This window comes from Geotrypetes seraphini, chromosome 2, assembly GCF_902459505.1.
Source record: "Geotrypetes seraphini chromosome 2, aGeoSer1.1, whole genome shotgun sequence".
Lineage (NCBI taxonomy): Eukaryota > Metazoa > Chordata > Amphibia > Gymnophiona > Dermophiidae > Geotrypetes > Geotrypetes seraphini.
In genome coordinates, this window is record NC_047085.1 from 357,664,154 (window position 1) to 357,690,917 (window position 26,764).

Genomic DNA, 26,764 nt, shown 5'->3' on the forward strand with positions numbered 1-26,764 from the left:
CATTTATTTGGCCACCTTTCAGGTGCATTGCAGTATTTTTATGTGTTTTATAGGTACTACTTACACATCCCAGTTTGGAGCTGCACGCAACTGCTGAATTAGCAATGGGAACTAGGGTAAAAATTGGACAAATATAAGGCATTAATATAATACAGGGAGAAAACCAAAATTAATTAATTAATTAATCAATTAAATATATAAAGTTTCTTTAACTCTTAATACTGAAAGGAACATTTTATATTTGTGATAAAATAAAATAGCCTAGGCTACAGCAACACTAAGATCACTGCGGTCATTTAAAAAAACATCACAGATAATAGCATGTTTCCGGCAGCAGCACTAGATTCCATGGCTTTATATAAGGGGCTTATTTTATAACAGAATGCCTAGATGGAAAAGGCAACAGAAGCATTTAAGTGCCTTTATAAATTAGGCTCACAGATAGTACTTGAATATTTTCCACTAAAGATACAGGGGGGCATCCTCTGAACATGGAATTCAGTCATACATACAAGAAGAAAGTGTTACCAGAATTTGACTAATATTCTTGAAGACTCTAACTAATGTTACTGATTGTACAATGCTATTCGTTTCATTTGACTTCAAGCTGGATAGGAGCATAGTTATGAGATCATTTTTTTTTTTTTTTTTTTTTAAAGAATTCCTTTATGGGGGGGCGTGGCTTAACGCGAACACGAATGGAAGTGTAATTGCAGAGCTCCTCTTCATCCAGGCACAGATTATAAAAAATTTTATTCCCTTCTGGTGGAATACAATATGCCATGTTTTTAAAATGGAAAGAACAATAGCAATACAAAAGGGGACATATAATAAATTTATAAAAATATGGGGGCCATTGACAAAATACTGTAATGATTAAATAATAGAATACTTTTTCTTCTTTTCTTCTTTTAGAGATTTTTTTTTTTTATGACACACATATAGGGGGGGTAAGGAAAACAATTTATATATATATATTATAATATATGATACAAAATGTAACAAATGATAAAAAAATAATAGAAGGGTGGGGGGAGGGAAAATGAATAAAATTTATCCAGAATATATTGTATTAGATATAAATATGTTATTGAATAATTATCAATTGTATTCTAATATGTTGTATACTTTTATAAAATTTGAAAATATTATATTAAAGCAATAAAAGGGTGGGGGGAGGGTGAAGGGGAAAATCAAATTCAGACATACATTGTGTTAGATATAAAAGTGATACCATGCATTTATCAAATGTATTTTATTATTATGTACACTTTTTGTAAAATTTGAAAATAAAAATATAATGGGAAAAAAAAAAAAAAAGAATTCCTTTATACTATTCTGTGGCCCAAAAATTTGGATATATCCAAATGTTGCTAAGGTGACTCAAGAAAAAATGCAAAAGGTTTTTGGCCTTAAAAGAAAAAAACTAATGTTTTAGGTGCAACATACAGTATCTGTTAGCATAAATATGTAAATGTATGGTTAAATATTTGGGACAAAAATGTTCTCTTTTCACCAGGACAACTAAGGGCTTTTTTGAATATGAAGACTATCTCTAGTGGCACTATAATTACATCTAATTAGCATCTGCAGCAGTGGTGTACCTGGCAGGACAGGAACCCTGGGCAGAGCACCCCCTCCTCCAGGTAGTGAGAAGGTGCATGAATTGGTTGGTCCCCTGCCACAGAACAGGAAGTTGACGGAAGAGGGGATGGGAGCTTTCAGAGCCAACGGCCACATGCAGGCGGATCACAAACCATTCCAGAATCCCCAAGCTTCCTGCACCCGGGGTGGACCACCCTCCTGCCCTGCCCTTGAGATGTCACTGATCTGCAGAAGTATTTGAGGGAATTGTACAGACTTATGGGTTTTTTTTCTACTTGTGGTAGATTGCATTTCTTTTTCCTTTGCTGATCACCTTATCATGTCAACCTCTTCTCCTCATTTTTGTGGTCTGAGGAAGAGTTAATTTACCTTTAATAATTTGCCTTGTAACATTTGGTTATACTCTTGAGTTTCTTATGCAAGTGGGGCTTGTAAATGATATAATTTATAAATAAAGAATTTAAAAAATATTAGGCTCCCAGAACCACCACAAGTAGCATCTATTTATACCTGCTCTGAAAAGGGTATAAATGTGTGTTCTACACGTGTACCTGCAGGTGTTAAAAATATGTACCAACATTGCAACTCTTTGCTTCATTTAAACTATGACCATAGGGACACCTATACCCAAATCATGTCAATATAAATGCACAGATGCATTTAAACTATGACCAAAGGGACACTTGCACAGATGCAATGGCACAATTTTATTAAAGCCCTTTTTCACATGTAAAACAGGCTTTACCTGTAAACAACAACAAAAAAGAAACCCTTTACAAAATTACCCTAGCATGTATAAAGCACAAACTTGGGATTTTGGTGTCTACTTCAGAACTTTCTGCCTCAAAAATCAGTCTACATACTCTTTAGAGTTTACTGGCACAGATTTAAAAAAAAAAAAGTGTTACATAAATGGCGTACCTGTCATCCTAGCATATTTAAAGGCTGAATAAAAGTGACCCTGACATTCAAGATAAATCCACATTTCTACTGACTCATGGTATAAAACATGCATACAACATCTGAGAGTTACAAATTCCCTATATTCACCAATTTTTCTCTAGGTTCATTAACACAGGTACATTGGAGATACTGACAGACATCCAAGGTGATCCTGATTAACTAGCAAATATCTCACTTTCAATATTAACATTATAATACCTCAAATATTAACATCATAATAAAATAAAAATGTATTATTATTAAGGATTTTAAACTCCAACAATCTCTGATATAGCAGACTGCTTGGATAGACATTCATATTTATGTAAATGCAGTAATCTGCTGACTGAATAAGAAGCTTAAAATAATTTAAAAACAATGAATAATATAACTGACAGAAAGAAGGGAATTGATGAGCCAATGGAAAAAACCCTGAGGACAATACTGAGTAAGCCAGTAACAAGTTAAAAGTTATCCAGATTAGTTGTTCATTTTGACAACTATAAAAGAACTAGTGGTTAAGCCCGTTAGATTAACGGGTGCTAGATGACCGCCTCTCCTGCTTTTGAACCTGGGCAGGGGCATGGGCAGGGGCAGAGGCAGAGCCGGGGCGGGAGGGAGTGACGGTGGGAGAGCAATTTCAAAGCCTCGGAAGCGGCGGCTCCTTGACCAATCCGTGCTTATAACGTCCCCACACTCGCGGTCTGGCTGGCTCCCCCACCAAAGCCCTTCGCAGTGGCAGCCCCTCCCGCATCCGTCCCCACGTCCCAAGCCTCTCCGAAGGCCGGCTCCCACGAAAATTGTACCCCTCTGTCCAAAGCCGCCGCGGCAGCCTCCCTCAAAACACATTTCAAATCTGACATATTGTAATCACAAAACAGAAAATAAAATTATTTTTCTTACCTTTTGTTGTCTGGTCATTATTCATATCATGTAGGGGTCCCAGGCTATGGTTGGCTTTTGATAACTCACTTGCCAGGGTCCCTTCTTTCTTCTTCCCTCCCTCCATCCCTGCAGCTAAAGACAGGCACCTCCCCCCAGTGGTCTGAGACAGGAGGGAGCAGTTAGGAGAGGGTCTGAGGGCAAAGAGGGGCTCAACAGCGCCCAACCACCTTTCCTTCCCTCCCTCCATCAGGTGCAGTGAATCCACCAATGTTAAAAGGAGCCGCGTCGAAATCGGAGGCCTGCCACTGCCGTAGCACGTTCCCCTCTGCCTTGGTCCCGCCCCTTCTCTGACATATGGGACCGCGGCAGAGGGAACGTGTTACGGTGGTGGCAGGGCTCCAATTTCAAAGCAGCTGCTTTTAACATAGACGGAGCTGAACTGACGTGATGGAGGAAGGGAAGGAACAGTGGGGCAAATTTCGGCAACGGCAGGAATTGTTTGGCGGGCCAAGCACCGGTTTCTTTAGGCAGCCTCGGTTGTTTACTTGGATTCAATGTGAGCCGGGTGAGGAAGGCCGCCGCAGCCTCGCGGCTAGGTAGGTGGACAACAATGGCGCTTATGCTCAAGCCCCCGCCACAGCTCCTCTCTCGATCCTGGTGTGGTTCGAGAGAGGAGTTGTGGCGGCGGCTTGAGCATAAGCGCGATTGTTGTCCCCCTACCTAGCCGCGAGGCTGCGGCGGCCTTCCTCACCCAGCTCTCATGGCTGGCGGCCGGCGAACCCTAATGCTGACATTGAATCCAAGTAAACAACCGGGGCTGCCTAAAGAAAGATGGTAATCATATTCTGTTCTGAAAGCCCCCGCCGCAGCTCCTAGGCGGTTGAGGGGGGAAGGTTGTGGTCGGAGTTGCTAGCTGCAGCGGATGTGTGAGTTGCGAGTGTGGGGCCTGTAGCGGCGCGAGGTGGAGAGCAGGCTGTGGTGACGTAGTAGGCGCGCTTGCGCACTCGTGTTTCCGCGACGGGATCAGGGAACACGATTTTTTTAGTGCGCATGCGCATCCTACCATTTTATTATATTAGATACTCAGCAGACTTAGCCAGTTAAGTTTTGCTGCTGAAAATACCCAGTTAAAGTTTTAGGGGCAATTTTATAAATGGTTTTGTCTGTTTTTAAAGCCTGTTTTACTCATAACATAACATAGTAAATGATGGCAGATAAAGACCTGAACGGTCCATCCAGACTGTCCATTAGTTATATCCTTTAAAAACACATGATTAAATCAACTTGTCTCTTCTTTGATATTTCTAGAAAATGTATTTTGCAAAACTACAAGGCACAATACTGTACATTCATATGTTGTACATACGCATGTCAACAAAATGGTACATATTTCTATGTGTTGCATGTAGGCATTCCAGGGGGAGTAGTTTTGGTTGGGGCAGAAGCAGAGATAAAATGTACATGTACATTTCATAAAATGTGTGTGTGTAATTTTATTATTTCACTGATGAATCAAGCATTTCCCAGTATTGCTATATTATGTTCGTGATAGCTCTAAAAAGCACAGTTACTTACCGTAACAGATGTTATCTGGGGACAGCAGGCAGATATTCTCACATGTGGGTGAGGTCATCCTCAGAGCCCAGTACGGACAGTGTAAAAGTATACTGTCACTTTAAGCTTTAGAAAGCTTTAAGACTGTCCGCACCGCACATGCGTGAGTGCCTTCCTGCCCAGCACTAGCTTGCGAGGTCATCAGTTCTATGACCTAGTGAAGTGGGATGTGAGAATATTTGCCTGCTGTCCCTGGATAACGCCTATTATGGTAAGTAACTGTGCTTTATCCCAGGAAAATCATGCAACATATTCTCACATGTGGGACACCCTAGCTTACGAAATGGGATGGAGGGAGTGCTGGTCTCTAAATAAAACACAAAATGAAGTTCTCCGCTCAAAAAGTAGATATATTGTCCTATTCGAGCAGGTGGAGCAAGGAAAGAAAAAGAAAAGAGAATAATAAGAGGCATACAACCCGTCCTCCAAAAGAGGAAAGGGTAACCATGAAAGAACGTGCAGGGAGGCTCTAAAAAAGGAGACGACCTCAGAATGGCAGGTGAGTCCGAATATAGGCAAGGGAGACACCAGAAGGACTCAAGGAGAAAAGTAGAATGGGCAATAGAAAAAAGGGCACATATAGGAGTGCCAGATGAAAAGATCCCAGAAAACCATTAGTTTCCTCTTGAGAAGACAGGAAAAGAAAGGGAAAAACAAAATTGGAAAAACAAAAAGAAAGGGTAGTTCCCTTTGAATAGACTAATGTTGTAGGATGAAACCCAAAACAAAAGAATGGAAACAGATAAATTCCGTACTATGCATAGAAGAAGAGAACTGAAAAGAAAGACTGACTGAAGATTAAGTCATATATGAACAGTTCTGCCAGGGGGCTGCTTGAGAGCTCTGGAATGTCTTGTAAAGAGAAGAGAGCCACACTCGTCTCCTCATGGCAATGGATAATGCTGATGCTCATGAAGTGGCATCAAAGACAGAGTGTGTCAAATACTTCGTTGTTTCAAGATCATTGGAGATATGCTGAAAAGTATTCAGTTGTTCTTTAGATATGAATTGCTCATAATGTGATAATTTCTATACCAGAGATTTCATATAGAATGTCATGTAAAAGTTATAATTAAGTATTCTGTGGTTAACATTATGTTTTGAAAAGATTTACGACCAAATTTATCTAAGATTCTGCCCTCCCTGCCAGAGGGGTGCTGGCATAGGTTCTTGAACTGCTTTCCTTCTTCAATGCACTCTACAAGGAGCGATTGGTGTTGCAACTGAGGCTTAAATCCCAGGCAAGATTGGACTCTGTACGTGTCTAGTTTGCGTGGAGCCACTGGGACGAAAAGGGGTGCTCCCCAATTTTTTAGTATAGTATCTTTCATCAAATTATGGAAGGGAAGCTTTAAATAATTTTTTGGCCATTCTTTATAGTCTCAGGCTCAGATTCCATTTTATATGCAGAGATTGTCCCTTCTGCTTGATGAACTTGGTAAATGAGAGATTCTCTATTGGTGATCTTCTGCAAGGAGGTGGAGATGGATCTGATGGAATCCCATAAGACTCCTCAGCAGAGAGCTCTGGGTAATTAGAGGAGAAATGGTGAGATAAATCATATTGTTTGATACCCTGTCTCGGAGATGGAGAGTAATATGATGGACACCAAGGGGAGTATCGAAACACCTCAGTTGAGGTGACCATGCAGGAGAGTGTTTACTGTTATCAAATAATATGTCAAGAAACACTTTGAGATAACCTATGATGCCAATCTGATGAATGTCTAGACCAGTAAGAAGAACTTCGATGTCTCGATGATGTAACTCTCCTGGTCCGCAAAAGTTGATGGTGTGGAGTCCAAGATTTAGCTCTCAGTGGTAGCTTGGAGCACTGCTTGAACTGGGCTAGTACCAGATGTGTTGTGGCAGGGACTTGCACTGCATAGGACTGTAACATGCCAACTAACTCCCTAGTATGAATGCTCTGATTTTTCTTATAGGGATGGCACCTGTACTGTATTAATCATAGGTACAGATGGTGCAGGATGTATTTTGTGTTGAGATGCTGGTGACCTTGATGATCAGGCACACCTCTGAGAGGACACCACTTGTAAGGACGGCGATCTTGTCTTTGGCGTCTATGCTCGAGATGCATTGATGACAACACCAATGTATGTTTGATGAAGAACAGCATTTATGTTTCTTAGCATTTTTAGCTTAATTCCCCAATGATAGCAGCACTGACAATGTAAAGGTTGATCTTAGGGCTTCTTCTATCAAACTGCGCTAGTAGTTTGTAGTGCGGAGAGCCACGATGAATGGCCCGCGCTGCTCCCAATGCTCATAGAGTTCCTATGAGCGTCGGGAACAGCACGGGCCATTCAGCAATAAAAACTGCTAGCGCAGTTTGATAGAAGAGGCCGTTAGTGTTGATGCTTGAACAGGTACGAAAGGGCATCGACATCAGACTCGGCAGACATCCTTGATGTGTCTGAAGTTGCCCCGAAAAGATTTTCAAACTGGAGCTGACGAGCTTAAGTGACCTATTTTGCAGTCTAGAGCAGCGCAGGCAAGAATCAGGACAGTGTTCAGGGCCTAGGCACTGGACACACCAGTAATGTGGATCAGTAACTGAAATAGTCCGAGTGCACTGTTTGAAGCCATTGGAAGGCTTTGGCATTGAGGGGAAGACCGCAGAGGTGAAATCAAAGGACTCAATAATCTGGAGAAGTCAAGTAGATATGAAACTGACAAAAGCTTGATGCTCCCAGCCTGAAAACAATTTGAGATGAGACTGAAAGCCCAAAAAAGAAAACTCAGGAAAAAGCCAAAAAAATTCACTGAAATAAAGGAAAAAGAAATAATAAAGAAATGAAAAGAAAAATACAAAAGGGAAGGCACTAGAACTATCAAAGTTTGACGTGCTAGAGAAAACACAGCTTCTCAGTTCCTCAGAAAACTGAGAACTGATGGTCCCGTGAGCCGACATCAGGCAGAAAAATACTGGCGCCTGTGTGGTAAGGACGGTCTCGAGACTTTTCAGTCTTGTAAAGTGATAGTACATTTTTGCATTGTCCATACCGGCTCAATGGATGATGTTATCCACATATGAGAACATGCTACCTGCTTGTCCTAGAATAACAGTGTTTCCCAAATCAATCCTGGAGTATCCCCTTGCCAGTCACATTTTCAGGATATTAACAATGAATATGGATGTGGATGGAGCTACACACACTGCCTCCATTTTATGCAAATCTCTTTTAAGCATATTCCTTGTGGATATCCTGAAAACCTGACTGGCAATTGGGAACTTTAAGACTAACTTGAGAAGCAATGTTCTAGAAAAGAACAAGATAATAAGGCTTTCCCTGTAACCTTTACTGATTTCTTGCATATAAATTCAATTTTAATTACTGTATAGTGAATTTCATAAGTCTGTACCTCAATTCCAGCAAAAGAATTTTAAAAAAAGTTGAAATGGACTGAATGCCTCAATATAAAGACAGATTCCCATGTTTTCATTCTCCAGTCAGCAAAAGCTTAAAAGAGGAGGCCATGATAGCTGTATACTGACTTCAGTTGCAATATCAAGAAGGCGAACAGGGTCATCTGTTTCTGGAATTTCTTACTTACCAACTGTGAGTTGATTAATTTAGTTGCCACTTCTTTGTGGCTAGCCACAGTACACAGATAGCAGAACAAATTTAGCTTCATCCGAGGTGCCCCTGTTGTCTTTTCAGTGGAATCAATCAGTGAGCAGATTTGCTGCAAAAAGCTATTCCAGTCCAGCTCTTGCAGGTATGCAAGTTTTTCAGCTGCAGATTAAAAAAAAAAAAAAAAAAAAAAAATTCAGCTGTTTGTAGAATCTAACTTGGATGCTCCTAATTTAATAACTTATAGAGTGATATACAATTATGAACTCAGGAACCAAGTATAATACTGTGTTTCATCTTGGACATGAAGTCCATACAGTAAAGTTGAAAATAAATATTAATTCATAGACAAATAGACAGAAGCAGTATCTGGTCAGTGAAGTCAAGACGAATGGAAAATATTACAGCATTACAACTTTAAGCATCCTTTTACAAAGCCGCGTTAGCGTTTTAACGCACGTAATAGCGCATGCTAAACTGCCGGCCATGCTAGCCGCTACCGCCTCCACTTGAGCAGGCGGTAGTTTTTCGGCTAGCGCAGGGGTTAGCGCATGATAAAAAGTTGCGTGCGATAAAGCCGCTAACGCGGCTTCGTAAAAGGAGCCCTAAGTCTAATTCTTTCAAAAATCATTTTAAAATTTGGAAACTAATAGCTATCTCGAGGGTATAAACTACTATATAGCAGTATTCTCTCAATGGAGGAAGGTGAATAGTAGAGTAAAACATGGATCTGGAATTCCCTACCTGTGGAGCTGAGGCTTTTGATATCTTATAAAGTCTCACTAATGACTTGGTTGTTTCAGAAATTTATTTCAAATGCCTCTTAATAAGATTAATTTTATGCATATAATTTTTTGTTGATGTAATGTATGAATTTTATTAATCCATCTTGAACTATAGAGGTGAGTTCCGATTTCGATCATGTGCAAAATCTGAAACGCAACAATATATAGAACCATTTTCAATCAGTCACTACCAGTTGTGGAACAAATAATAAATTCTCTAAACTCCTCTGCTATCCATCTGGACAAAGTTCCATTTAAATATCTCTGCTATCATAGGAAAGAAATTGCTCCCATCATTTGCCACATAATCAATCTATTTTTGCTTACAGGCACAGCTCCAAACTGCACCAAGGTAGCATCTATAGCACTTATTATCAAAAAAGGTAGTACAACCGATGGAGGCTATGCCAATTTCCGACCCATCTCAAATCTATCTCTACTGGCTAAAATTCTGGAGAAAATAGTCCTCAATCAACTCACAGAGTAACTAGAAAATAATAAAATACTCTACCCTCAGCAATCCAGCTTCAGAAGTCATCATAATATAGAATCTCTATTGTTAGACCTTAATGATGAAATTCTATGCAGGGCTGAATTGGGCTTTAATGCCTTATGGATCCAACTTGACTTGACTGCAGTTTCTGGTACAATCTCTCACCTAAAACTTCTACATAGACTTGGGGAGATTGATTTGAATTCCACTGTCCTACATTGGTTTTCCTCTTACTTCTCTAATCATTCCTGTTCAGTTTATTGGAACATTGAAAGGTCTAAAAACATACCTGTTATATCAGGGGATCCACAGGGATCCTTACCATCACCAACTCTTTTCAACTTGTATCTGGTCTCTTTAGCGAAATTATTAGAGTCTTAGAAATCAAATTTCACATCTTTGCAGATAATATTCAACTGCTAATATTTGTGGGAAACAACCAAGAAGAAATTTTCTCTGACTTTAATAGCAAACTGACAGACCTTAACATCTGGCTAGCTGACAACATTCTAGCTGTTAATGCAGACAAATTACTCATCATGTGGCTATCATGCAGCCAATCTGTCCTAAGTAAACTTCCTGAACTCGTTGGCAAAACCATCCAAATCAAGCCTGAAATATTGACTCAATATCTCTCCTCGCACACCTCCCAGAGAACTCCGTTCCTCAGATAAGTCACTCTTAGCGTTACCCTTCTCCTCCACTGCCAGTTCCAGACTTCATTCCTTTCATCTAGCTGCCCAAGTTTGTCCGTCAAGCTCCTTCCCTTCCCTTGTTTAAAAGCAGACTGAAAACCCACCTTTTTGATATAGCTTTCAGTCCTTAAACCTACTGCTCTGCCCTCCAACCCAGCCCACTGACTAACCGTTCCCCTTAACTGTATCCATGACATCCTGTTTGTCTGTCTTGCCTGTTTAGATTGTAAGCTCTTTCGATCAGGGACTGCTTTCTTAGTCTTTGTGACTCTGTACAGCACTACTTGCATCTTGTAGCGCTATAGAAATAATTAGTAGTAGTAGTAATGCACTGCAACTCTGATCTAAGCTACAAACTACAAATAAGCCACATTGTAAAAATGTGTTTCTACCACCTAAGACTACTGCACCAACTTAAACCTATCCTGACCACAAATAATCTAACTAAACAAATTCAAGCATTTATTACTAGACGTGTAGGTACTGTTAACACATTACTCCTAGGGTCAAACTTAGCCAACCTGTCCCTCCTGCAGTTTATCCAAAACGATGCAGCTACACTCTCAACAGGTGTGCCCATTAATGACCACATTATGCTGATTCTATTTGATCTGCACTGGCTGCCAATAACTAAACAGATCAAATTCAAGCCACTTTGTCTAGTCTTCAAAGCATGGCATCTTCATCTTCCTGATTATCTGTACAAGAAACTGGCCAGATATCAACCTAATAGGAACTCCGAGATCATTACATCACGATCAATTTGAAGTCCCTGGACCAAGATTAATAAAACCACAAACAACTAGAAAGAGAGCTTTCTCATATGGAGGTCCTAACCTTTGGAACTCCATGCTTCGCGGCTTCCTTGAGAAAACGTCCTACTTCTCCTTCCGAAAACTACTGAAATCAATTCTATTTCATCAACACTATGGAACTCTTTGCAATACTCTCTATAATCTGCAAATGAGCGTCTCCCACTAACTGCAATTTCTCCCTCCGACTATTCATACCTTATTTCATTTTTATTTTGCTGAATTTATCTTTTATTTTTTCTATTTCTTTTCTCCTGCCTGATATAGTAATTTATATTTATCTTGTTAGATTTACTATTCTATCTTTTTCTCTAGAATGTAACCGCTCTGCTTCACTTTTCCCTGGTTCTCTACATCTCTCTGGTGCTCCTTCTTCATTATCATCTTCTTTCTATTTTTATCTTTGAATATATGAATGATGTTCTTTTTCTCTTAGGTGCTTTAGTTTAGATTGTGAGCCCATTCAGGACAGAGTGTGAAGTCCAAAGTGCCTAATGTATTTAGTTTTATAAACTGCTTAATATTCTACAAGCGGTATATCAAATAAAATAAATACAACACAATACAACTGAGGGTAAAACAAAATATAACTGTCCAAATTAAATTAAATTTGTACTAGAACCAGTGTTTTTTGGCCTATTTATAAATTATCTAGATATGAGAATAATGAGTGGAATGATCAAATTTCCAGATGACACAAAATTATTGAAAGATGTTAAAAATTGAATGCAGACTGTAAGAAATTGCAGGAGGGAGACTGGCAGACTGATCATCCATATGGCAGATGAAATTTAATATGGATAAGTATAAAGTGATGCTCATTGGGAAGAATACCCAAATTACTTCACAATGCTAGGTTCCACAGTAGGAGTCACCACTGAGGAAAAGGATCCAAGGGACATTAGTACATGCTAAATCCTGTGTGTACTATTTCAGTGGTTCCCAACCCTGTCCTGGAGGAACACCAGGCCAATTGGGTTTTCAGGCTAGCCCTAATGAATATGCATGAAGCAAATTTGCATGCCTATCACTTCCATCATATGCAAATCTCTCTCATGCATATTCATTAGGGCTAGCCTGAAAACCCGATTGGCCTGGTGTTCCTCCAGGACAGGGTTGGGAATCACTGTTCTATTTTATCCACATGGCACTTGGTGCATGCTATTGTCTGTGAGCACATGCATATCTTTACAAAAGGGGCCCCCAAATGTTATCATGGACAGTACATTGACATTTTCTCCTCAGTGTGTGGCAGCAGGTAAAAAGCAACCAAAATGTTAGGAATAAGTAGGAAAGGAACAGAAAATAAAACAAAGAATATCATAATGCGTCTATCATTCTATGGTGAGACTGCACCTTGAGAATTTGTGCACAATTCTGGTTAATGCATCTCAAAAAAGATATAGTAGAATTAGAAAAGATATAGAGAATGGCAACCAAAATGATAAAGAGGACAGAACTCCTCTCATGAGCAAAGTTAAAAAGATTAGGCAAAGAGATTGCTCAGGGAAGATATGAAACAGGTATATAAAATCCCAAGTGGAGTGGAATGGGTAGACACAAAGGCCCGGATTCTGTAATCGCACATGGGTATCCTACATAGAATCGCGTCTGTCCTGACAGACAGATGCCTAACCCCACCTACCCACTCCAATTCTCTAACCAGCGTCCACGTCACAGGCGCCGGTTAGAGAATCGCATTGCTGCTGAGCTGATAACGGCAAGGGAAATCTCCCTGTCATGACCAGCTCAGCAGCCATAGCAGAGAACCCATACCCCCAACTAAGATGACTGGCAGGAGGGATGCCCACTCCCTCCTGGCGGAACCCCTGAAGCCCCCCCAATGTCCGCAGCAAAAAGCGTGCTGAATTCCTCCTGCTGCTAACATTTCGATACATCACCCAGAAAGAGGGATACCCAATCCCTCCTGCTGGACCCCCCCCCCCACGAGACATCCCCTAGCAGGAGGGATATCCCAACGGCTAGCAACAAAAATAGGTACTGGTGGGGTCCAGATGAGCTTGGGGAGGGTCATGGGGGCATGCTTCAGAGGGGGGTGTTCCAGCAGGAGGGACTGGGCATCCCTCCTGCCAGTGATATTTAGGGGAGGATTCTGGCAGGAGGGACTGGACATCCCTCCTGCTAGGGGATGTCTTGTGGGGGGGGGGTCCAGCAGGAGGGATGTCCAGTCCCTCCTGCCAGAATCCTCCCCTAAATATCACTGGCAGGAGGGATGCCCAGTCCCTCCTGCTGGAAAACCCCCCTCTGAAGCATGCCCCCATGACCCTCCCCAAGCTCATCTGGACCCCACCAGTACCTATTTTTGTTGCTAGCCGTTGGGATATTTACTCCCTCCGGCCAGCAGGTCTGCCTCCAAAGAATGGTGGGCCTTCCCCTCCCCGATGCAACATGGCTTAGGCTTCTCTCCCAGTGCATTCTGGAATGCAGTGGGAGTAGCCTAAGATTCCGATTGGCCAGACCCCTTAGGCCACTCTCATGGAGGGGGGGCATGCTTCGGGGGGGGGGGGGGGGGGGAACGGCAGAAGGGACTGGGCATCAAAGTGGTTTACATACAGGTACTTCAAGCATTTTCCCTATCTGTCCCAGTGGGCTCACAATGTATCTAATGTACCTGGGGCAGTGGAGGATTGTGACTTGCCCAGGGTCACAAGGAGCAACGTGGGGTTTGAACCCACAACCTCTGGGTGCTGGGGCTGTAGCTCTAACCAATGCACCACACTCTCCTAATACATTGTAAATCACTATAATCACAGAATAAAGTTACTGTTCAAAAACTTAAATCTCTTTACATTAATGAATCTATCATCTCTGCATACAACTACCCATAGCAATTATATATCATTGTAAATCACCTCTGTTCTCAAGCTAGTCAAGATTATCTTCCATCTTTTTTCACTTCAGCATATGCAGATTTTTTACTGATTTATCTTCAGGGCCCTTGTGTACGTATGTTTATCTATCCATTTTTCCTCTTTTCATTACCGCCCCTCAGAGCTCAATAGGTTTTTGTTTCCATCACCTAAGAACGGTAGTACTTTTTCTAAATTTCTTCCTCTTTCTTAGATAGCTTAAAATAATATGCGCTGTTAAGACTTCCAGGCCACTTTTGAAGGACTGCTGGTCTGTTCTTCATCAATTTTCCTTGACTTTATGGTTCCCCTCCCCCCCAAAACACACACATACTGGAAACATCTCCCTCAAGTTTTCACCCTATTGCCAACCTTCTATTTCTGACTAAGCTAATGAAAAAGAGTTAAAAAAAAACAAAACCAGATAAACAAGTTTAATCAGTTTTGGTTTAATCAGTCTTCTAAAAATAAATTTCAAACTAGGCAGTGTTGAAAAAGCACTCCTATCCATATTTAATGGCATCACTTGTCTCCTGGATGGTAGAAATAATGTTCTCTTTATTCAGTTAGAATTTAGCTCCACATTTGATATGATAAGAGCCTACTCTTCTTCAGTGTCTATATAATACTGGCCTGCAGAACATCATCTTAAGTTGGTTTTGCAGCTGCTTCTCATTTCATGCTTATCAAGTTACAATAGATAGTTTATAGTTCATTAAAACATGATATACTGCCAAGTCAGCGCAGATTTAGGCTGTTTACAGTAAAATACAATGAGATAAAGAAGAAAAAGAACTCCATAGTTTGTATAGGACAGACCTAATTCAACCACTCAATAGAGAAGAGGGAAATCAAAATCAACCAAACTCATAAAAACAAATATGGTAATCTTCCATTCCCTTAGCCTCTGAACTTTTTATAGATAATACCTTCTCTTCTCCAATGATACCTCTATCTTGTCAGGTAAGAACATAAGAACATAAGAATTGCCATTGTGCCCAGCAGTCCGCTCACACGGCGACCCTCTGGTCAAAGACCAGTGCCCTAACTGAGACTAGCCCTATCTGTGTACGTTCTGCCCTATCTGAGACTAGCCCTAACTGTGTACGTTCTGCCCTATCTGAGACTAGCCCTATCTGTGTACGTTCTAGTTCAGCAGAAGGTTCAATCCTTACGACTTTATTATTCAACATTTTCATCACTCCCCTGGCAGCTCTTATTCAGGACTTTCAGTTATTAATCATTTAGTTTATTCCAAATTTGATAAAGCACTTAGCATGTAAGATTATGGCACAGTAAAAGTCAAAGTCCAACAATCAGAAAATGAAAAGAGCTCCATAATAGATAGAAAAGAACACATTCATACCAAGGTTTTCCAAACATAGCTTTAACAGTTCTCTTTCTCCAATTGCATCTTGACTTTCAAATGCCAGTCAGAACCATAGAGAATCACTACATAAACAGAGATCCAAAAACATAGGAAGCAGGGTAGGACTATGGCAAATCCACAAAGAGCCAAAAGGAAGGTCCAAAGCAGGAAGTTTATTGATAAAGGACCACAATTGAACAAGCTCGACAAGGAGCCATGTTCAGGAGAAGATTGTCTGTCTCAGGGGTGACAGAAATCTACACAGATTTGTGGATTTGTCATTGTTCTACCCTACTTCCTTTCTTTTTTTTGGATCTTGGCTTTCAAATCATAAGTTGATTGCGAAACTCTCTAAGTCTGAGGCTCTTTGATTCCCTAACTGATAGTTGTTCCCTCCTTTCTCTCCCAGCACCAGCACCATCAACATGACATAAGTGAAGATCTAAACAGAAGAACTACACTTCCTTGTTTGACATCGTGGTGGGCCCAGTCCCATGAAAAATCATTAGACAACATTGTTTAACAAGAATGACATCTGGCATACACAACCATGATTCTGTAATACACAAAATGACATGTTAGAATACGATCATGAATCAACAGAATAAGAATTCAACAGTGCAACCTTCAAAAATAAAAAAGTGAAATGTGTTGCTTTTATGATGGATAAATCAGGATATCACATAATGTCCTTGTCAAAATAGAAGGCTTACGAAAACCAACCATTGGAAATAGACAATATGAACAAAGTAGCCTTAATAGCCCTGTCCTGTTAGAACAGAAATTTTCAAAAGAAACAGGAAAAACAAATAAGCAGAACCCAAAGCTATGAAAAATCCACCAAAAGGACCACCAAAGAAGCACCCCTTTGTTAGCGCCAACTGGTTGTTTATGCATTATACTATTCATCCTTCTTTCCTAAATTCAAGATAAGGGAGTTAAGGATTGACTAAGGTATAGTGCTAGGGTAGAGTAGTACCAGCAATGCATCAGTAGACTGCACTACTTTTATGTAAAAAGGCACTTAATATGCACATTCAGCAGTATTATCCTAGGTAGTGCTATTGGATAAACATATACAGTGGTACCTCGGATTACGAGTGCACCGGTTTGCGAGTGTTTTGCAAGACGAGCAAAACATTTGCAAAATCGGTGCCTCGGAAACCGAGCATGGCTCAATTTATGAGCACCCCCCCCGCAATTCGGCACCCCCCTGCCTCGAACCGGCACCCCCCCGCCACGATCCGACCCCCCACCCCGCCACGATTGGGCACCCCCCCGCCACGATCCGACCCCCCCCGCCACGATTGGGCACCCCCCCCGACACGATCCGACATCCCCCCCGACACAATTGGGCACCCCCCCGACACGAACCGACATCCCCCCGACACGATTGGGCACCCCCACGCCGCTTCTTACCCTCATCTGGGCACTCTTGAAAATCGGCCTACTTGTCTGCTGGGCCTTGAGCATCTGAACATGCTCAAGGTCTGCGAGTTCACATTCTGAACGTGAACGTGAATTCGCAGGCCTTGAGCATGCTCAGATGCTCAAGGCCCAGCAGACGAGTAGGCCGATTTTCAAGAGTGCCCAGATGAGGGTAAGAAGCGGCGGGGGGATGCCCAATTGTGTCGGGGGGATGTCGGATCGTGGCGGAGGGGGGCCCAATCATGTCGGGGGGGGGGTCAGATCGTGGTGCCCAATCGTGTCAGGGGGGGTCGGATCGTGGCGGGGGGGTGCCGGTTCGAGGCAGGGGGGGTGCCGGATCGCAGGGGGGGGCCTGATCGCAGGGGGGGGGCCTTCAAGGGGAACAATGCCGGTTCTCGGGGGGGGGAACGCATCAAAGCGAGTTTCCATTATTTCCTATGGGGAAACTCACTTTGATAAACGAGCATTTTGGATTACGAGCATGCTCCTGGAACGGATTATGCTCGTAATCCAAGGTACCACTGTAATTGATGACCACAGCAGCAATTCTGTAATTTAGGACTATTACTTAGCAAGTCTAAATTAAATGAATAACTTATTTGTTGAGTGGGGGAATAATTCATAAATAATGAAGCTAAATATTACATTACATTACATTACATTAGGGATTTCTATTCCGCCATTACCTTGCGGTTCAAGGCGGATTACAAAAGGTTAATTTAAAAACAGTTACAATGATTAGCTAGAGAGGTAAGTTGTAGGTCTTATGAACATTTAGCGGGTTTACTTAAACTTTTTTTTTGCTTATTTTACTTTATATATATATTGTGACCAGGCAGACACGATGCCTGCCAGGGTCCCTGTTAGTTCAGGAAAAAAAGTAAAAATGAAAATCCGAGGTGGAATCAGGAAGGTGCATGTAAATCCTGAGACTGATAATTTATCCTGTGACCACCAGAGGGAGCCTGATTTATTTGATGAAGAATTGGGTGATTCATCCCCGAGCCACCACCGGGGGAGCCCAAGAGGTCCCAGCTACTCTGCTGACTCAACTAGAGTAGGGCATTGCCCCAAAGTATTTAAGCCTGCAGTTGAGAACAGACAGGGAGGTCAGCTAGGGAGAAGGTTTAAACCTTTTCTCCCTAGGGAGTCCCCGGGGCCAAGCAGGAGCAACCGTCCTATTCCCATGGAGCTGTTAGAGGCTGGACAAGCTGAGGAGCTGCTATTTCCAGAAGAACAGCCCATGGAGTGTGAGGAAAGTCTGTCAGAGTACGCTCCTGATTTTTCTGAAGCCATGCAGGTAGACTGGGTCTCTACCAGCAAATAAGTGAGTTGTGATTTTTTGCTCTGGACTGTTTGGGACTATTTTTGTTTTGGTAAGCTGGGAGTGTGTATTGTTTGGGAGAGGTTTTGCTATCATCCTGGGCGGGAATTTTGAAAGCCTGTATTGAGGCCTTTCTTTTGCAAAACCTGACACTCTCCTATCCTGGCAGTGAGCTGAACTGGCCAGAGGCTTTAATGGAACTTTGGACACTAGAGCTATTGAACAAATGCCTTGAACTGTGTTTGTGTTTTCTTTGAAACTGCCTGCTTGGGCACAGGCAGTATTAGCTCTAGGGAGAGCTAAACCCTCACCTGCAGCGAGGATTGAGTTAAGGCTGGGAACAAGCCCAGAACTTTATTTTGTGCTGTTTTCACTTGTTTCTTTTGATATTTTGGTTTCTTGCTGCTGTGGGAGAATTCTGACAAGTGTACAAGTTATAATGATGAACTACTTACTTTCAAGAAAGGAATGAGTAAAGTTGAATCATTTTTCCATGAACTTTGATTGTGGTGCTTTGTGATTTTTGTTCCTGTTTAAAGTCTAGTCCTGCAGGGTGACTCCATTTTGGGTCACACGTCAGGGTGCTATTTTGTGGTAACCACTGGAAGTGCTATTGAGCCCTGTCCTGGGCTACAGTGGGCTACATAATTTGGTATCAGGAGTGGGATATTGCACCTCCTGCAGGACACCCAAGGAACTGCAATTGGAAAAAAAAAAAAAAGGTTTTTTTTTTTTGGACTTTGTTGGGTTTTTTTTGTGTGTTTCATAATGCAAATATTGAACTGTTGGGATTGAGATTAACTGTTGATTGGATGTGGAGGTGGGGGGGGAGTTGCTTAAGGAAGATGGCCGCGGGTGGCTGAAGCTAGACGCCACGGATGTTCCCGGACTGCTGTTACCTTGTAATGGTGAAACAAAAGTCCAAACTTCGGGTTTTTTCCGACGAATCTTTGCCAACAGCAACGGGCCCGATGGACGCCTTTCTTCAGCGAGGGACGCCAACGCAGCCGGAGGCTTTCTCGGCTGGGAGAGACACGCTGGCTGAAGCGTTACAGCTCTCCCTCGAGGCAACATCCATAACTCCGGAAGAGCGGAGTCCTCCGAGTCGCCCGGGGGCGTTTGACCGGTCAATGGAAGAACTAAGTCCTCCGAATTGTTTGGGGGCGTTTGACCAGGCGAAGGTGGAGGAAATGCCCTGGGGTGTTTACTCTCCAGACCTGCTGAGATCGGGAATCGGCCCAGCAGGAGGAGGGGTGAAGCCAAATCAACCATCTGTGCATTCGGAGGAGCTGGGACAGAAACTGCCTCAGGATTTCCTGACACTGACTTCATTGCCTGCTGAAGTTCCAGGTACTTTTTCATCAGAGAGTCTGGGTGTTGAACTGATACCATTGCAGAGGCCCAAGGTTTTCAATATGGAGTCAATTTGGGAAGCAATATCTAGTTTGCAAATCTCTTTGGGAACCCAAATGCAGCAACTTACCACACGTTATACCTCTGTTGTGTCTGAAAATTTGGAAATGAAAAACAGGATATCCAGCGTTGAAAATAAAGTGGATGGACATGAAACAAGAATAAAAACAGTGGAGTCCCAGGCTTCGGTCTGGGTAAGAGATAGTGGAAACCTTAATTTTAAGGTAGAAATGTTGGAAAATATGACTAGAAGAAGTAATCTTCGGATTATTCATTTTCCAAAATTACCACTTATCTCAGCGCAGGATACATTTAAAAAGTATTTGAAAGAAGTTTTGAAAGTTCCCAAAACCTCCTATCCGCCTCTCATTAAAATATATTATTTACCAACCAGAGCATCTGTTCAAAAACCAAACCAGCAGAATTTGTCTGCTGATAGTTTGGATTTGACAAATTTCCTTGAGAGGTCAGGTGAAGAGATACCGGCAACTGCTACGCTACTTGTACAATTTGCTATAGATGCTGATAGGGAATGGATGCTTAAAATGTTTTTTAAGTTTAAAGATGTACCATTTATGACTAAAATAGTGAGAATGTATCCAGACGTGTCACGAATAACCCAAAAGAGAAGAAAACAATTTCTAATTTTGAGACCAAGGGTTCTGCAATTAGGTGCGACGTTTGTACTCAGATTCCCCTGTAAATGTGTAATGACCTATCAAGGGAATAGATTTATTTTCTTTGAACCTCAGCAGTTGATAAAATTTATTTCTGCTAAAGAGCAAACTTAAAACTCCTGAGAGAAGTTCAGTCTCAACCTGCTCAAGCATAAGCTTTTTGGTTTTTGTTCTCTCCTGCTACCATCTTTAATTTCTTGTATTATTTGATAAAGATTTCAGCCATTGTAAAGCTTTCTCCCCCCTTAATTGAGGTCTAAAGATACAAACCAGTAATAATTCACATTTGGGTTTAATGATTTTGCCGCATGAGAAAGAAAAAACTTGTTCTGTTTTTGTATTTTAATTGTATATTTTTATTATTACCTATTGTCTCATTTTAATGTATGTACTGAGTTGTATTATTTTCTTGTTTTGACTAATATTATGTCAATATTATAAAATGAAAATAAAGAATTAAAAAAAACAAAAAAAACTGTTGATTGAATCCTGTGGACCTGTGCAAACTTGTCCTGTGACTTATCCGGTGGGCGGAGCCCCAGGAAGCGAGAACCGGAAGGAGGACAGATCCATAAGGAGCGGTATTCCAGTTCCGGACGTGGTGCGAGCAGAAGCTGAGTTCCAGGGCTGAGGAAGGACCGTGTGGAAGCCAGTTCCAGGTCGTGAACCGAGTTCCAGGAGGACCCAAGATCCAGAGGGACCGGTGGATCCAGACCGAAACCCAGTTCCAGACCGGTGACAGCACGGGCGGTGCACCCAATCAGCACAAAGGCGAAGACTCATCAGTGCCTCCGGTAAGGGTACCCGGGGTAGCTGGTGAGGATTAGGTAGTGCTGGTTGGGGAGGACTGGAGGCTGGGGAAGGTTATTAAAAGGGGAACTCGCATAATACAGCTACACTTGGGTTTCTTCTCTTGTGGTTTGTTTCTAGGTCCGTGTTATGGAGCAGGCCCAGATTTTGGCAGCACTGGCCGGCGAGCGGCAAAGACAGGCCGAGGAACTTAAAGGCATTCTGAGGTCCAGTGAGGAACGGTGGCAAGCCAGCCAGGACACTATGTTGCGGCAGCATGGGGAACTGATGGTAACCATGCAGGAGCAGGCCAAAATATTCGCTCAGATTCTACAGCAGACGACTGCACAACCAACGAGGCCAGAAATACCAAGCATAACATCTCCTGCACCGGTAGGATTGAATCCTTTGACAAATGTGAACTTGTGCAAAATTGCGCCCGGAGATGCCCCGGACGATTTTCTTTGCTCTTTTGAGCGGATAGTGGTGGCTGCAGGGTGGCCCCAGGAGCAATGGGTATTTAGGTTGTTGCCCTGTTTGGCCGGGGAATCCCTAGCAGCATTCCAGACCCTAGGCCCTGAGCATGCTAACAACTACCCCACTGTAAAAGCCCATATTTTGGATTATCTTGGTTTTACCAGCGAGCACTATAGGCAAAAGTTTAGGGCTACAATATATATATCTCATACAATCATTATTACTAAAATATCTTCATTTAAATACATTAACCATGTTAACAAATAAGAAGAAAGTGCATGAAGTCCCCAAAGTCAACTCCCCAAAGGAACAAGAAATAGTAAATACAAGATGCGCAAATAATGCAAAATTTTTTAAGGAGTTAGAGTCATGAATAAATGTTACTAGTTCTTTGAAGCCTCAGAATTGGCTCCAAAGCTGATCCCTAATCATAGCAATAAAAGCTGACCATTTAGCAATTTAAATGATCAGATTTCATCTGTAACTTAAAATATATAGACAAGTGAGCTAAGCATTCACCACCTACCAGCAAACACATAGGGCTCCTTTTACAAAGGTGCATTAGGGCCTTAACGCATGGAATAGCACGCGCTAAATTGCCGCGTGCGCTAGCCGCTACCGCCTCCTCTTGAGCAGGTGGTAGTTTTTCGGGTAGCGCACGCTATAGCGTATGCTAATCCAGTGCGGGTGCTAAAAAGGCTAGTGCACCTTTGTAAAAGGAGCCCATAGTTCGCTTTAAAGATCAATTCCAATATTAATCATAGAAATCAATTATTAACATAAAATATACATAGTTATCTTTCAAAATATATTCTGAATATTAACTCCTTATCACTGTGACTTAGGAATTTTTCTGTACAACAAAAACATGTGCTATACCAGAAAGCAAGAAGTCTTTTACCTGAATATGCAATTATATTCAAAGTTTTCGCATCAAATCTAACAGGTGTTTGTTTCAGAATCTGGAAAAAAATGTATATATATATATATTCTTTAACAATCAAGGATGGCAAAAGTTCTGTTTTACAGGAATATATAATGGACTAAATTCTATAAATAGTACCTTAAAAAATGGTGCGTAGCACTACTCTATAAACACCGCTTAACCCCCCCCCAAACACACACACACCTTTTACAAAAACACCAGCTGCAGCAATAACAGCTCCGATACTCAGAGGAATTCTATGAGCATCAGTGCTGTTACCACCGTGGCCGGCGCTAAAAATACTAGCGCACTTTTGTAAAAAGGGGGGGGGGGAAGTTAGGTCCAGTTTATAGAATAATACTTATACTGGAACTTGCACCTAACTTCATCAAAAATTACTTAGAAAATCCATTAAAAAACTTTTTACTCCATCAGAAATTACAAAGACAATCAAGGGGGAATTCTAAAACCTGTGCCTAACCTTAGGTGCTGGTAGGCGCCCTACCTACGCCTGAGTTAATTGAAGAATGACGAGCTTGAAGCCCCTACTGACGCTTAAATAAAAGGCACCAGAATTGCATCTACATAGGCGCTTTAGGCTGCTTAACACCAATGTAGGCATGACCAACACCGGAAGTGGTATTAGGCAACCTAAAGCGCCTACGTAGGTATGATTCACATAAAGATAGGCGCCGGAAATGTAGGCCCGAAAACCCCTGGCATACATTTCTGGCACCTATCTTTGCCAGGGATCCTGAAAAGAGTCCACAGCTTGCCATTAGCTAATTGCGGGAGAGAAATCACTGATCTGCTGAACCGACAGGACTCCTCGAAACCGTGGCTTCAGGGAGTCCTGCTGTCTCAGCTGATTGGGGATTCCTCTACTACGATCAGCTGAACCAGCAAGGAGATCCTTGATTCTCTTCCTGTGAGAGGGGCCTTGGGCACCTTGGCCAATCAGTGCCTTAAGCCCCTTCCCAATGCATCCAGGACAGTAGCATAAAACTGCTTGTGAGGCTGCTTGCAATCAGTGAAATACATATACACATAAGAGTCATGAATATACACATAGGCTTCTAAATCCCATGGGAAATCAAAGTGAAGTAAAAGGATGTGGTTAAAAGCAGTTAAAAGTAGCTGGGTTAAAAAAAAAAGCAGGAGAGTTTGAACAAATTTCTACAAGAAAAGTCCATAAGGTCCATTAAGGTAAAAGTCCATTAAGGTAGACCTGTTCTGTGATTTTCCTTTTGAGCAGGACCACAGTATCAAATTTTATCCTTTTAACTACTTTTTATGATCTGGCATTCCTTTTATGAATATTGGTTTTTATCTGGTTTGTCATTCACAAGGACTCTAGATGCAGGCTCTTTAGCCGAAACATGGCCTGTGTCAAGTCTAACATGGTCAGATGTTTTTCTGCATGTGTTTTACCATTGGCTGCTATTAAAATGTGGTTCATTTGAAGACCAGGCGGACTGTACCCCCACCCAGACCACCCCCAGATCTGCATATTTTGGGGGGATTTTTTGGATACTGTTGGATGCTGGGCTAGACTGGCCTTTGGTCTGGTAATTCTTATATTCTTATAATGGTTCAGCAAAAAGCAAACAAAATAAAGGTTCAACATCAAAAGCCTATGAGATGAGAATGAAGGGAAAGAGAGATGTGGAAAATAGGAGAGACATTTAAACACATGAAAGTGACAGCCAGGGTATCCAATTTACCTGAACCAGACATAGAAAAATACATACTCCCTTCACTCATCCTCCAATCAAAGAAGTTAAACGGAAAAAACTATACGATGGCCTCCTGGCCACTCAAGCAGCAAAACTAGATAACCAAATCTCCAATCTACTGATAACAACCCCAGACTACAATATGTTCACAAAAGAAATAAAGACTATACTCTTCAAGAAATCCCTGAAAAAGTCTTAACACCACAAATACCTTCCTCTTCCCGACTCACCGATACTACCTGATCTACTCTTTACCTTTACTAGAAATGACCAGTGTTCTTCTTTTGTAACCCACCTTCTATAACTCTTTTATAATCCGCCTTGAACCGCAAGATAATGGCGGAATATAAATCTCTAATGTAATGTAATATATGGCAAAGCTCCTGTGGATCATAGTTAATTGTGTCACATACCCCTGAATTAGCAAGCTATATTTCTTATAAATCAACTGATTCCTGCAGTAGATAATCTGCTCCATGAGATCCTAATGCCTGGAAAAATAAACACCAACATTAAAACTTACTTTCCGGATTCAATATGTGATAAGACATAGGAACTACATAGTGACAAGATGATGAGTCACAGATAAGCTTGTGGGCTTGGGATTGTCAACCCTCAACACCCTCTCTCATTAATCTATCATTCATTGTTCATGATCTCTGATCAATAATTTTATTGTAACTACATTGAATCCTAGTGGAAATTTGAGGTATAGAAGAAAAATGTATGGTATGGTAAAACTAAATTTGTACATAGAGTGTGTTTTCTGATCTCAAAAATGATGGAGTGACAGCCAATGTGTGGGAACGTAAAGATTTGCTTAAGGAAATGCATGCAGACTTGATTGATGTGATTCATCGAGTGGAGGTGGATGAGTACCATCTAGATTAGTGTTCTTCAGTGCAAGACCCGGGGCCAATGGCAGCCTCCAGAGACCTTTTTGGCGGCCCTCATTGTCTTTCTGAGGTTTTTTTTCTGCTATTCTACCTCTCTATCCAGGCTCAGGACAGAAAGAGAAAGTAGATGTGGGGAGGACTGCATGCTTGAAGGACATGGCATTTCTGAATAGACAAAAGAGAATGCATCTGAAAATGCTCTCAACCATCGAGGATATGCCTGGATAAAGTTTGAAGGTTGGCTGTGGGGATGGATATCATTGACACACACTGGTCCAGCAGTGTCATGGCTCCACATGAGAAGATATTTGGCAGCTCTCTTTCAGCTCATTAGAATCCCAAGTGACCCTAGCTTAATAATTAATGAAGACTACTGATCTAGATGAAAAACAGACAGATATAGAAACTCTAATAACCCGAGTGGACTATTGACACAAATTAAGAACCTTTGGAACACCTGGAGATTCTGGAAAACCAATCCTGACAAAATAATTGTGTATTAGGAGATGTCCCTGAGGAAGAGGAAGATGAAAATTGTAAGGAACTAGTCCAGCTGATTTGTATTTCTATATTGGCCCACTGACCTGATAAGCTACTAGTTGCATAAGAACATAAGAATTGCCATCCTGGGACAGACTGAAGGTCCATCAAGCCCAGTATCCTGTTTCCAACAGTGGCCAACCCAAGTCCCAAGCACCTAGTAGCAAAACAGATTCTATGCTACTTATCCTAGGAATAAGAAGTGGATTTTCCCAACCCATCTCAATAAAGGCCTATGGACTTCTCCTTTAGGAAATTATCGAGTAATTAAAATGGAGTGTACTTATCACACACTACGTCCCAGGAGGAATAATTTTCTACCTGATGTATTGGACTTTTTGCATACTTTTACCATAAAAGACATGATTACACAAAAGGCTCATAAGCTAAGGCAAATTAAATGGCAAGGTGTGCCTATAGAAATTTTCAATGACATATCTGCTTTAACAGACACAGTGCTTGTGAAAAGAGAAGGTGAGATAAGTGGCTATTGCCATTTGGACTACAAGTTAATATATGAGCCACCATCTACAAATTGAAACGCTGGAGGAAGGAAAATGTGCTTGAATCAAAACCGGATGAATACTTGAAGACCCCACAGATCTGGTGCAAGGGCCTAAGCCTATGCAAGCACATGTCACAATGGCAACATGTTCCTGCAAAGAGCAGGGAACTCAGAAGATAATCCATGGGAGATTAATTTTTGGCTATAGGGTCTGATATAATATGGATCATATGTAGCTGTGAATGTGAATTGCTGAAATTTCAGGAATGAAAGTAGTAAGACTGCTAGAGAGAGAGAGAGCACTGTAATATATATGAAAGTTTGAAATGGCTTTTGTATAGCCCTTTCTCTTCTTCCTCTTATCTGACAATCATGAGGAAAGGGGTCTG

General features: G+C 41.6%; 1 protein-coding gene across 5 annotated transcripts in view; it reads right to left on the reverse strand.

The window, feature by feature from the left end:
* The window catches only part of ULK4 (unc-51 like kinase 4), a 487,365-nt gene that overhangs the window by 326,557 nt on the left and 134,044 nt on the right, over nt 1–26,764 (reverse strand). For all 5 annotated transcript variants that reach the window (XM_033930453.1, XM_033930452.1, XM_033930451.1 and 2 more), the window contains 3 exons: nt 22,675–22,735; nt 8,622–8,803; nt 65–111 (listed from right to left, as the gene is read on the reverse strand). In XM_033930453.1, the coding sequence (XP_033786344.1) occupies nt 65–111; nt 8,622–8,803; nt 22,675–22,735 (290 nt within the window). The remainder of the gene's footprint in view (nt 1–64; nt 112–8,621; nt 8,804–22,674; nt 22,736–26,764) is intronic.